The 14,147-nt window shown below is 35.9% G+C and overlaps 1 protein-coding gene across 3 annotated transcripts in view; it reads left to right on the forward strand.

Moving 5' to 3' along the window:
* The window catches only part of SYTL5 (synaptotagmin like 5), a 234,333-nt gene that overhangs the window by 192,677 nt on the left and 27,509 nt on the right, over positions 1–14,147 (forward strand). Inside the window, exons 8-11 of one of the 3 annotated variants that reach the window (XM_041740243.1) lie at positions 2,198–2,327; positions 3,756–3,862; positions 13,130–13,222; positions 13,826–13,891. In XM_041740243.1, the coding sequence (XP_041596177.1) occupies positions 2,198–2,327; positions 3,756–3,862; positions 13,130–13,222; positions 13,826–13,891 (396 nt within the window). Of the gene's footprint in view, positions 1–2,194; positions 2,328–3,755; positions 3,863–13,129; positions 13,223–13,825; positions 13,892–14,147 lie in introns of all 3 variants that reach the window. The other 2 variants (XM_041740244.1, XM_041740245.1) reach the window with 2 other exon arrangements.

Consider the following 14,147-nt stretch of genomic DNA (forward strand, 5'->3'; position numbering starts at 1 on the left):
ACATCACCCAGTGCTCATCATGATAAGTGCGCTCCTTAATCCAAAATATATAAAGGACTTACACAACTCAGCACCCCAAAACCCAAATAATCCAGTTTTTTATTTTTTTATTTTTATTTTTTATTTTTTTTTATTTATTTATGATAGTCACAGAGAGAGAGAGGCAGAGACACAGGCGGAGGGAGAAGCAGGCTCCATGCACCGGGAGCCTGATGTGGGACTCGATCCCGGGTCTCCAGGATCGCGCCCTGGGCCAAAGGCAGGCGCCAAACCGCTGCGCCACCCAGGGATCCCCATAATCCAGTTTTTTAAATGGGCAGAGGATGTGACTTCTCTTTATACAGGATCTGGAGGTTGTGCTGAGAAGCAGCTTTAGGGGAACAAGTGGAAAAGCCAGGAGGCCAAGTTAGGATGTCATTGTCTTACTGCTGGTGAGAAACTAGGCTTTGGAACAAGGAGATAGAAGTGGAGGTTGTGAATCCTGTGCACTGTTGGTAGGAATGAAAATCAGTGCAACCACTCTGGAAAACATTCTGGAGGTTTCTCAAAAAAATTAAAAATAGAAATACCATTTGATCCAGTAATTCCACTATGGAGTATTTACCCGAAGAAAATGAAAACACTAATCCAAAAAGATATCTGCACCCCTTTGTATACTGTAGCATTATTTACAACGGCCAAGATATGGAAGCAACCCCAATGTCCACTGATAGGTGAATGGATAAAGAAGATGTGATACACACACACACACACACACACACACACACACACACTAGAATATAGCTCAGCCATAAAAAAAAAGAATGAGATCATGCCATTTGTGACAACACGGAGGGACTTAGAGGATATTACACTAAGGGAAGTAAGTCAGACAGAGAAAGATAAATACCATATAATTTCACTCATATATGGAGTCTTAAAAATCAAAATAAATGAAAACACTGGGACAAAACCAGAAACAGACTCAAATATAGAGAGAACAGACTAATGGTTGCCAGAGGAGAGGAGAATGAGGTGATAGGTGAAGTAGATGAAGGAGATTAAGAGGTCCAAACTTCCATTTGTAAAATAAATAAGTCACGGAGATGAAAAATAGAGGATAGGGAATATAGTCGATAACATTGTATGGTGGTGACAGATGGTGACTACACTTACTGTGGTGAGCGTTGCATAATGTATACAATTGTCGAATCACTGTGTTATCTATCTGAAATTAATATTGTATGTCAACTATACTTCAATAAAAATAGTCATTATCCAAATAATGAATATAAAAACTAAATATTTATCTAAAATATCAACTCTTCCTCTAATGTGACTTCAGAAAAATAAATCATGAACATAAAAAAAAAGCAGAAGCTATGAACAGTCAGATTCTATAAATATTTTTAAGGAAAAGCCAAAAGGCATTCAGACAGATTGAATAATAATATAAGATTCCTTTCAATACGTATAGTCTGAATTGTACTTGCTTATAAGGTAAAAGGCAGATTTAAAATTTCATAAATATTTATACTAAGCTCAGCAAGCAGTAGTGTTCAAAAGCCAGAAAAGTCCATGGATAGTTGATGATTACCTTTACTTCTTGGCAACCTAACAGGGAATGATATTCAAAATATTTAGTAACCGGAGTATGACAGAGGCACTGAGAAGTCAGAACAGACTCTGCCCTAAGTCTGGGGCAGTATCCTGAGGGCCCTACCAAGCCATGTGTTAACCTGGATTGTGGGTCATGGTCTTCTGTTAAACGGGGGTGGAAGAGGTAAGGGGCGGTTGAAGAAATAGGATATTGAGAGTGGGGACAAACATAGGACCAAACAGATACTAAGCTTGAGTATTACTCTGGGGATGTCATGCTAGCCAGATTCTTATATATAGTTCATGTAAGAAGGTACCTGTATCTTTCTTGCTAATCATTTTTAGAACACTCACAATTTTGTGAATGAAAAATTATTTTGAACAACTTTTGTGCAAATTAACAAGCCTCTTGGTATAGATTTTATAGAGCAATTATAGATAGTAAGTTTTAGAGTTACATGGACTCCTGATGAGGACACCTCCCACAGATGTCAACTAGCCCCTCCTAAAGAAGAATACAACATAAATATGGTTATTACTGAAACATATTCATATGAGAGGCTTTTAAAGTAATTTACAGTCATTATAATGTGTTTTTTCATTTTTGCTTTGTGAGAAGGAACATGGTTTTGAAAATTCCATGGATTTGGCTGCCATTGAAAGCACATATGAGGACCTCACAAAAAGTCATCGCAGAAACATTTCTGGTACACCTTCCATAGCAGTGTCTGAAATCTCCCTCTCTTCAGGTGGGTATTTACAGCATGATTACTCTTTTTTTCTTAAAAAAATTGCTAAATCATTTGAAATTCACTGCCTTGTGTGACATGAACTGGATTTTTATGCTTTAGAAAATAATCGTCTGTTCCTTGATCCATGATGGTAGGCCCATTCCAGAAGAAAAGCCTAAATGTGGACGCAGGTGATGCCCTGAGTCTCTTGCATTCATGCAAAATCCATTTATTAAGTGTATATACTTGTCAGTCATCACTGCCAAGTTTCAGAGCTACACCAAATGTCAGTATAGGAGTGTAGGAAATAAAATTGGTTCATTTGATGGAAAGATAAAGACACTTTCCCAGAATTCAAGGAAATGATAGTTCATCTGATACGGTGGTCATTAATTATCCTGTGGTTTAAATAAAAAGTTAGTTAAAGCAGCGTTAAGGTATTAATAACAACCCTTTTCATTTGTATGGTACTTTCAAATATGGCATATATTTTGCTTCTTGATCATAACAACCCTGGGAAGCAGGTATTATGTATGTTGTAATTTTATTACCTATGAATAAGAAAATTCTTTAGAGAAATTGGCCATAGTTAAGTTTGTGTCCCCTGTGTAGAATTAAAATCATGACAAAATCCTCAACATGAGAAAGTTGTTACCTAATGATGATATTTGCATAAACCCCAAGGCTGGATTCTTTGTGCTGAGTTGAGGAGTCTTTCCTAGTCAGGAAGCTTCCAAAGCATTTTCTAAATATATGTGGTTGTCATTGCATTTTGTTCAGGACTACAAGATTGATTCTCTCATTAAAAGAAAAATTTCAAACTAGCATAGATGCCTATCTCATAGCTTGTATTTCTACTACTTCTAATCAACAGCTCCTATTTACTGAGTATATACTCTGTGTCAGGGACTGTCCTAAGCACTTCTTCATTATTTAATTATTTAATTTACCATTTCATTACTGAGTTGTGCTTCGTGCTTTAAATTATATTTTTAAAAGCAAGGTGTTCCTCTGATGAAAGAATGTTTTGGTGCCTAAAGAAATAGAACTTCCTCTCAGTTTACCTATAGCCACTTCCTTTTTGTGTGAAAGAAACTTGCTATATCATTTAATAGCATTTTATGTCAGATATGAAAACAGTGAATTCTCAGAAAAACAGGAGCCTTACACAGCTTAAAAATTTGCATTTTACATAGAACATTCAACTTCCTTTAATTGAAGGTGAAATGAACACATCAGTGTTGGTAATGCAATCCAAGAAGATTTCAAAATACTGTTAAAAAGTACATTAGTATAAACAGCATGAAGTTACTGACTCTGTTACTTTCATAACACCCTGTGCCCTGTGCCTAGAAAAAATGGGAATAAAAATAAAACATTTGCAATGAAAACTGAAGTCTTCTGACAAACTGATTCATATCTCTCCTTTTCTCTTCCTTCCTCCAGATCGGAGTCGATCTGAGTTAGATTTGAGTGGATCATTTCCAGAAGACTTAGATAATACTGTAAACATAAGAAGCAAGTCTGTCCCTGGGGCTTTAGACAAAGACTTGGTAAGTTGGATGTGGAAGAAAGTCTGATGATCATGAGGAAAGAGCCCAGTCTTGTTCTAATCCTTTCCACTTTTTAGGTGAAAATAAATTGAAGATATATGATAATCTGTTCCTAATCAGTCTTTACAGTCAGCATATAAAAACAACTAAAGAATGATTTAGGGCAGCCTGGGTGGCTCAGCGGTTTAGCGCCACCTTCGGCCCAGGGCATGATCCTGGAGACTCAGGATTGAGTCCCACGTTGGGCTCCCTCCACGGAGCTTGCTTCTCCCTCCGCTTGTGTCTCTACCTCTCTCTCTGTTTCTCATAAATAAATAAATAAAATCTTTTTTAAAAAGAATTATTTAGAAAAGTTAACTGGTATTCAGGTTAATGAGTGAAAATTTTCACTAAAAATATACCTGTTGGGAATTTCCATTCCTGGCTTAACATCATTTAATCTAAACCTGGAAAATGAAAGATCCCAAGATTTCCTAAACCAACTATTACTAGACTTAGCTGACTGTATAGTTTATATGAACATTTCTACATCTCAAATAACCTCTAATAAACTATCTTCTTAACTGAAACTAAATTATGAAAAAAACTAATGTTTAATTAACTAATGTTTAATTATGAAATGAGAAATTTGAGTTAGATATTTTTTAAGGTTTCTTCCAGTTCTAACATCTTGATTCTAATTTCAGTAATTGCTATAATGCAATTTGAACTCCTTGGAAGAAAAATATAACACAAATGTTAAATGACATTAATGTAATTTTCTAAAGCAAGCCAGGAAACTTAGTTCTAAAACTCAATGTTATTTACTATAGTAAAGAAACCTAGGAAGTATTTTTAAGTCTACCACAGAAACCAGGGGGGAAGGCAATAAGATTGAATGGTTTCAAAGCTTACTTGTGTTCAGCCTCTCAAGAACAGCTAATTCCAATGTTACTAAACTATTCCTGATCCTAGAGAACTCAATAACTGAAATTAAAAATGCACTAGAGGGAATCAACAGCAGATTACAATAAGAAGAAAAACAAATCAACAATCTGGAAGACAGTAATAGAAAGCAACCAAGCTGAACAGCAAAAAGAAAAAAAGAATAATACAAAATGAGAATAAATATCATAATGGAATATTCTATTCCCATAGAATAAATATGGGAACTCAGCACTATCATTAAGCATTTTACATTGCAGGGATCCCAGAAGAAAAAGAGAAAAGGGGGCAGGAAACTTACTTTAAAAAATAATAGCTGAAAGCTTCCCCAATCTGGGTAAGGCAACAAGCATCCAAATCCAAAAGGCACAAAGAGTCTCCAAACAAATCAACCCAAGGAGGCCCACATCAAGACACATAATAAAATGGCAAAAAATACTGATAGAGAATTTTAAAAGCAGCAAGAGAAAATAGTTACATACAAGGGAAACTCCATCTCAGGCTATCACCTGAGTTTTTTATCAGAAACTTTCCAAGTCAGAAGGGAGTGGCATGATAGGAGTGCTGAAAGGAGAAAAAAAAACCTACAACTAAGAATACCCAGCAAAGTTACTCAGAATTGAAAAATATATAAAGAGTTTTTTAGAGAAACAAAAGTGAAAGGACTTTAACACCAAAACAGTATCAGGAAGAAATAGAAGATTTGAACAGACCAGTTAGTAGCAATGAAATTGAAATCAGTGATCAAAAAACTCCCATCAAACAAAAGTCCAGGACCAGATGGCTTCACAGGTGAGTTCTACCATATAGTTAAAAAAGAGTTAATACTTATTCATCTCAAAATTTCCAAAAAAATAGAGGAGGAAGAAAACTTTCATATTCATTCTACAAGGCCAGCATTATGCTGATACCAAAACCAGATAAAAACACGATGAAGAAAGAAAACTGTAAGCCAATATCTCTGTTGAACATAGATGCAGAAATCTTCAAAAAATATTAGTAAACTAAATCCACCAATACATTTAAAAAATTATTCACCACTATCAAGTGGGATTTATTCCAGGGATGCAAGGGTGGTTTAATATTCGCAAATCAGTTAACATGATGCATTGTATTTACAAGAGAAAGGAAAAAGTATGATCATCTCAGTAGATATAGAAAAAGCATCTGACAAAGTACAATATCCATTCATAATAAACACTCTGAACTAAGGGGAGTTAGAGGGAACATTTCTCAACATAAAGGCCATATATGAAAAAACTTAGAGCTAACATCAGCTTGAGAGCTTTTCCTCTAAGGTCATGAAGAAGACAAGCATGTCCACTCTCACCACTTTTATTCAACATAGTACTGGAAGTCCTCACCACAGTAATCAGGCAACATAAACAGAAGGTATCTAAATTGGTAAGGAAGAAGTAAAACTTTCACCATTTGCAGATGACATGATACTGTGTATAGAAAACCCTAAAGACTCCACCAAAAAATTACTAGAACTGATAAATTAATTCAGTAAAGTCACAGGATTGAAAATTAGTACACAGAAATCTGTTGCATTTCTGTACACTAATAAGTAGCAAAAAAGAAATTAATAAAATGATCCCATTTACAGTTACACCAAAAAGAATAAAACACCTAGAATAAACTTAACCAAGGAAGTAAAAGATCTATACTCTGAATACTTATATAAACAGTGATGAAAGAATCTGAAGAGGACATAAGCTAATGGAAAGATATTCTGCACTCATGGGTTAGAAGAACAAATATTGTAAAATGTTCATACTACCCAAAGCAATCTATAGATTTAATGCAATCACTATCAAAATACCAACAACATTTTTCACAGAACTAGAACAAATAATCCTAAAATTCATATTGGAACCACCCAAGACCCCGAGTAGCCAAAGCAATCTTGAAAAAGAAGAACAAAGCTGAAGGTATCACAACTCCAGATTTCAAGATGTACTATAAAGCTCTAATCATCAAAACAGTATGGTAGTGGCACAAAAATAGACACAGAAATCAATGGAACAGAATATAGAGTCCAGAAATAAACCCATGCTTACATGGTCAGTCTATTACAAAGGAGGCAAGAATGTGCAGAGGTAAAAGACAGTCTTTCCAACAAATGATGCTGGGAAAACTGGACAACAACATGCAAAAGAATGAAACTGGACTACTTCCTTACAGCACATGAAACAATAAACTCAAAGTGGATGAAAAAACCTAAATGTGTGACCTGAAACCATAAAACTTCTAGCAAAAAAAAACAGTAATTTTTTCACATCAGCTGTAGAAACATTTTTCTAGATGTGTCTCCTCATGCAAGGGAAACAAAAGCAAAATTAAACTTGGGACTCCACCAAAATAAGCTTTTGTCCCACAAAAGAAACCATCAACAACAAAAAAAGGCAACCTGTTGAATAATAGAAGATATTTGCAAATGATTTATCCATGAAGGGGTTAATATCCAAAATATATAAAGAAGTTATACAACTCAACACTGGGGGAAAAACAATCCAATTAAACAGTGAACAGAGGACCTTAATAAACATTTTTCCAAAGAAGACGTACAGGTTGCCAACAGACACTTGAAAAGATGCTCAACATCACTAATCATCAGGGAAATGCAAATTAAAACCACAATGAGCTATCACTTCACACCTGTCAGAATGGCTAGATTCAAAAAGCAAGAAATAACCAGTGTTGCTGAGGATGTGGAGAAAAAGGAACCCTCATTCCCACTGTTGGTGGGAATGCAAATTGATGAAGCCTTTATGGAAAACAGTATGACAGGTCCTCAAAAAATTACAAATAGAATTACTATATAATCTAGTAATTCCACTACAGGGTATAAAACAAAAACATTAATTTGAAAAGATATATGCACTCCTATATTTATTGCTGCATTATTTGCAATAGTCAAGATATTGAAGCAGTTTAAGTGTCCATCCATAGATGAGTACATAAAGAAAATGTGGTATATATATACAATGGAACAGTAGTCAGCAATAAAAAGGAATAAATTCTTGCCATTTGCAACAACATGGTAGAACTTAGAGCATATAATTTTACATGAAATATGTTCAAGAAAGACAAATACCATATGATTTCACTTATATGTGAAACCAAAAAAAGAATAAACAAAAAGCAGAATTAGATCTATAAATACAGAGAACAAACCGGTGATTGCCAAAGCAGATAGAGATTGGGGGATGGATAAAATAAAGGAGATTAAGAGTACACTTAACTTGCTGAACATTGAGAAACATGGAATTTTTGAGTCATTATATCATATACCTTAAACTAATATATCAGTGTATGTTAATTATACTTAAAAAATATATTGAATTAGACTGGGTGTCTGGATGGCTCATTTGGTTAAGCATCTGACTCTTGATTTCAGCTCAGGTCATGAGCTCAGGGTCGTGATATTGAGCTGTGCATTAGGCTCCATGCTGGGCAGGGAGTCTGCTGGAGATTGTCTTTCCCTCTGCCCCTACCACACTTCCATGCTCTCTCTCTCTCTCTCTCTCTCTCTCTCTCTCTCTCAAATAAATCTAAAAACAAAGGATATTGAATTAGTAATTTAAAATCTTCCCCTAAAGAAATACTGAGGAATAAATTGCTTCATTGATGAAATCTATCACATATTTTAAAAAGAAATAATATCAATTCTTCATAAGATTTCTCAGAAAATTACTTCCCAACTCGTTTTGTGAAGCCAGTATTTTCCTGACACCAAAGCTAAAAGAGAAAAGACATTGCAAGAAAACTAAAGAATAATATCCATTAAGAATACAGATGGAAAAACCCTTTATAAAGTATTAGAAAAATAAGTCCAGTAACAAAAAGACTGCATGCTGGGAATCCCTGGGTGGCCCAGCGGTTTAGTGCATGCCTTTGGCCCAGGGCATGATACTGGGGTCCTGGGATCAAGTCCCACATCAGGCTCCCTGCATGGAGCCTGCTTTTCCCTCTGCCTGTGTCTCTGCCTCTCTCTCTCTCTCTCTCTCTCTCTCTCATGAATAAATAAAATCTCAAAAAAAAAAAAGACCACATGCCATAACTTAGTGGGATTTATCCTATGGATGCAAGGTTGATTCAGCATTCAAAAATAATTACTGTAATACAGCATGTCAGTATAATAAAAGGCAGTAACCACACCATCTCAGTACATGCAGAAAAAGCATTTGACAAAATTCAATATCTATAATAAAATTCTAAAAAAATAGGAGTGAACTTTCTTAGTCTAATAAAGGGCATCTACAAAATTCTTACAGCTTATATCATATATAACGGCAAGAAAGAAAAGAAAAGAAAATGCTTTCCCCCTAATATAGGAACAAGGCACAAGGGTTATCACCTTCATCACTTCTCTTCAACATTTTACAGGAGATTCTAGCTAATGCAGTAAGGAAGGGGAAAAAGAAAATAAATTAGAAAAGAAAAAAAGGAGAAGACAAGACAAAGGAAAGGAGGGCATCTCATTGGAAAGAAAGAAACAATACCTTCTTTATGTGCAGTTGATATGATTTTGTATGTGAAAGATCCTAAATAATCTAGAAAAATATTACTATAACTAATAAGCAAGTTCACCAAGGTTACAAGATATAAGATCAATATATAAAAATCACCTGTATTTCTGCATATCAGCAATAAATTATCTGAAATGAAATTAAGAATATAATTCCATTAATAATAGCATGAAAAAGAATAAAATACTTAGGAATAAAATTGTCAAAAACTGTAAGACAGATGTGTGTATTAAAATTTAGAGAAGTTGGGATCCCTGGGTGGCGCAGCGGTTTGGCGCCTGCCTTTGGCCCAGGGCGCGATCCTGGAGACCCGGGATCGAATCCCACGTCAGGCTCCCAGTGCGTGGAGCCTGCTTCTCCCTCTGCCTGTGTCTCTGCCTCTCTCTCTCTCTCTCTCTCTCTGTGACTATCATAAATAAATTTTTAAAAAAAATTTAAAATTTAGAGAAGTATTGCTGAGTTAAAGATCTCAATAAATAGACATAATATGTGCATGAATTAGAAGATTCAATATTCTCTCCAAATGAATCTATAAACTCAACACAAACCCTATTTAAAATCTACGCAGGCTCTTGTGGAAATTGACATACTGATTCTAAAATTTATATGGAAATGCAGAGGATCTGGAATAAGAAAATAAATTTTGAAGAGCAAAGTTGGAAGACTTTCTCTAGTAGATTTCAAAACTTTCTATATGACTATTGTCATCAGTACAGTGTGGTATTGGCATAAACACAGGCAATCAAAAGAATATAATTGAGAGTCCAGAAATAAGCCCTTATATTTTGAATCAGTTGAGGTTTGGCAGTTCAATGAGGAAAGAACCTTTTCTGCAAGCCATGACAGGACAATTGGATATCTATATGCCATAAAAACCCCTAAACCCAAAAAACGTTGATTATTACCACACACCATGAATAAAGACTAACTCAAAATGCATTACATCTCTAAATGTAAGAACTAAAACTGTAAAATTTCTAAAATGAAACCTAGAAGAAAATCTTTATGACCTTGAGTTAGGCAAAGAATTCTTAGGTGTTACCCCAAATGTATGATGCATGATACATTCAACAAAAAAACGACACATTTTATCAAAGTTAAAATTGTTATATCTCAAAGACATCATTATAAAAATGAAAAGACGAGGGGCACCTGGGTGGCTCAGTCAGTTAAGCATCTGCTTTGGCTCAGGTCAAGATCTCTGGGTCCTGGGATCAAACCTCACATTGTGCTCCCTGGTCAGCAGAAAAGGCTGCTTCTCCCTGAGAAGCTATTTCATTTGGTTTCTATGGCCTTTTAACATCTATCACTGTGAGTTGGTTTCCTTTGTCATTTTTATTTTAGGTTCTGTTAATTTTTGTTTTGTTTTGAGCACATTCTTACTTTCTAGGTCAAGTTACTTGAGCTCATCTTGTGAGCCCAGCAGTGAAAAAAGGCAAATGTATCAATATAAAAATAAGCAAGTTTTGAAAAAGTACTTCACACACCAGGAAATTAGGCTAGTCAATGATCAGAAAAAGGTACTCAGCTAAGTAATAAGCGAAACAAAAATTAAAATCATGAGGATATTGGGACGCCTGGGTGGCTAAGTGGTTAAAGCGTCTGCCTTTGTCTCAGGGTGTGATCCTGGAGTCCCGGGATCGAGTTCTGCATTGGGCTCCCTGCATGGAGCTTGCTTCTCCCTCTTCCTATGTCTCTGCCTCTGTGTGTGTGTGTGTGTGTGTGTCTCTCGTGAATGAATAAATAAATCTAAAAAAATCATGAGGATATTAAATATTAACCTTAAAAATAGAAACTTTGATTTTACCAGAAAAAGATGGGTTTATTCAGGAATGAAAGAAAATTGCAATCTGGGACCAACAAGCCATGGCAAAACCATAGGCAAGGCTGGGGAACAAAGGAGAGTCATGCTTTCTTAAGGAGCAAAGGGGTAAGTTGGGAAAGCTTTTATGAACTTTAAGTCCATGAGGAAACTGGGAGTTCAAAATGTGATGGCTTCACATTGGCTAAGCTGTTACCCTGGGGGATGAGAAGAGTGACCCTACCTCCAGCTGGAATAGTAGAGTAATATCCATATATAAGGTCAAGTCTACATAAGGTCAAGTTCATCTCTTCCTGTTGTATTTGCAATTGACTGAGTGGTAGGGTATGAGAGCTTCCCATGCTGAAACCTCCCAACTCCATTTCAGATAGGCTTCCCCTTACTAATTTTCACATAAACATCTACTGGATTAGCAAAAGTGAAAAAAAAAATCTGACAATACTAACCTTTGGGAGGCAAGGATATGGAGCAGAGAGCACTCTTCTATGTTGCTGGCTAGACTATAAATTGGTACAATTACTTCAATTGCTTGACATTATCTTAAAATAGTTACTGGTAACCCTGTGGAGATATGCACTCCTTGTGGCGTGCCAATTCCGCCAAAGGGAAGCTTGTGTTTCTCTGCCTCAGGGTATATACTAAAAGATATTCATAGCAGCTTTACTAATGATAGAAAAAAATCTGGAAACAGCCCAAATATTCAGCAACAGAAGAATGGATAAATCAAGTGTAAGATAGCGTACCACTGAATAATGAATAAAAATGAACAAACTACAATAATATGAAACAATTTGGATGACTCTTAAAAGACTATCATGTTGAGACAAAGAGGCAAAACACAAAAGAATATAACATTTAATTTCATTTACTTAAAGTTCAAAAACAGGCAAAACAAAGTCGTATTGTTTAGGAATGTATGCTTAGGTAGTAAAAGTATACAGAAAAGCAAAGATGTGATTACCATAAGAGTTAAGATTTTATTTCAAAGATGGGGGAGAAAAGGGTTGGTGATATGAACAGAACACAAAGAGGGCTTCTACTTGATTACTTTATACTGTTATGCTGTCCATTTTTATTTTATGCACTTTTCTATGTGTGTCATATTTTATAATAAAATTAATTTTTACTCCAAAGCACAGAATTAAATATATAGAATAATCTCAATTTATAAAACAGGTTAAAAGAAATTCTTATGATGCCTGTCCAGATTTGTGTGTGCAGAATTTTGTATGATTTTTCACATAAACAAGGAGAAATGCATGGAATCTATATGTAAAATGTTGATTTAACCTGGGGTGAGAGGAAACAGAGGAAAGGAGAAGCAAAAAAGAAAGGTGTTCTTTTTAAAAAAAAAACATGCATGATATATTCCTTATATGTGTGGTTGCATATGTAGGCATGTGTGTGTACATATCCTAGAACTTTGAAATTTGGTCATTAACTTAGTAGTGAGAGATCTAAGTTTGATTTCTATTTATCTCTATTGCTTGACATTTGTTACTATAAAAATGTATTGGTTAAATAACCAACAGAGGGATGGGCAGGGGAAGCCACTCTATCATGAAAGAGAAGAAATTAGAATCTGGCATTTTGGACAAGAATCCAGTATCTGCAATAGTTTACTCTGTCAGATTTTTAAGATCTGTTTCCCCATCTTGACAGTATGCATGCACACACGTGCATGCATACATGCACAGACACCTTTTTTTAAAATTAAAAAATAATTTAAGTACATTGCCCAAAGCTTAGAGACTAGGGAGGTAGAAATTGAACACCCAGGTCTATGTGATTCCAAATTTCACGTTCTTTTTGTAAAGCAAACACCACTAAGAAGGAGACCCCACTCGTCTGATGGCATAATTCAGGTTGAGTGGATAGCAAGAGAGAAAAACATCAGGATAGGATGATTTCTAGATATTTGTATCGGATTTTTCAAGTATTTTTTTAAAAAAGTGATCCACTGATTTTCTCCTCCTTCCTTGGAAGGACTCCTTGGAAGAGACCGAGGAAGGTGTTAATGACTTAGTGTCCTCCCGGTTTTCTGCAAACACCCACAGTCTAGCAAGTGGCCTGTCAACCGTAAGTAGTTCTCTAGCACGTAACTAGAAGTTTATTCTTTCTCTTGTTGATTTTTGGGACTTTTTCTCAAGGAGATCGGAATGTTCTTGAGAATATGTGTGACAGTGAGTCAAGAGTCATTATAATCTGCTTGCCCTTTGCCCACAGAGTGCTTTTTGTTGTAATTTTGTGTGAGCTTTTCCTTCTCTCTCCTTCCATGGTCCTCACCCAGTTTTTAAAACCTCTTTACTCCCTCATTCAGGCTCTCATCAACTCAGACCTATAGACTATCACAATTCTCTGCCAATATATTTATTTGCCTGCCACCACTTTGTTTATTTCCCAACTGTCCACCATGCTGTGACCATTTTCTTAAAATACATACCTAGTCAGGTTTCTTTGCTACTCAGACACTGTCCATAGCTTCTCACTGCCTGTAGAATAATGTCTCTTCTTATGTCCATGTTCAAGGCTTTGCTTGAGAGGTAGGTGTTAGGAGCCCCCATGTTCTCATACTCATTTGCATGCATATATGCCTGTAAACTTTTTTCTTTGCTCCTCTGATTTCTGTTCTTTGCTCTAATACCCATTTTTCCTTTTGACCTTTGGGCGACTGTCTTAAAGAGTTCTCAAGCAGGCTCTGACAGGAAGTGGACCTACCTAAATGTACCTGATGCTGACTCAGACACTGTGAGTTTTCAATCTTTCCTTTTCCTTCTTTCCAGCCATACTTTGCACATTTCATGGTAGGGGAAATCTGATGAGGTGGGCAGTTTTTCCAGCATTTACCTTTTTCTGACTTGTATACAGTTAACCAGAGTTTCTCTTTAAAAAAGGTAAACAGGGCAGCCTGGGTGGCTTAGCGGTTTGGTGCCGCCTTTAGCCCAGGATGTGATCCTGGAGACCCGGGTTCAAGTCCCGCGTTGGGCTCCCTGCATGGAGCCTG

Source organism: Vulpes lagopus, chromosome X (assembly GCF_018345385.1).
Source record: "Vulpes lagopus strain Blue_001 chromosome X, ASM1834538v1, whole genome shotgun sequence".
Taxonomy (NCBI): domain Eukaryota; kingdom Metazoa; phylum Chordata; class Mammalia; order Carnivora; family Canidae; genus Vulpes; species Vulpes lagopus.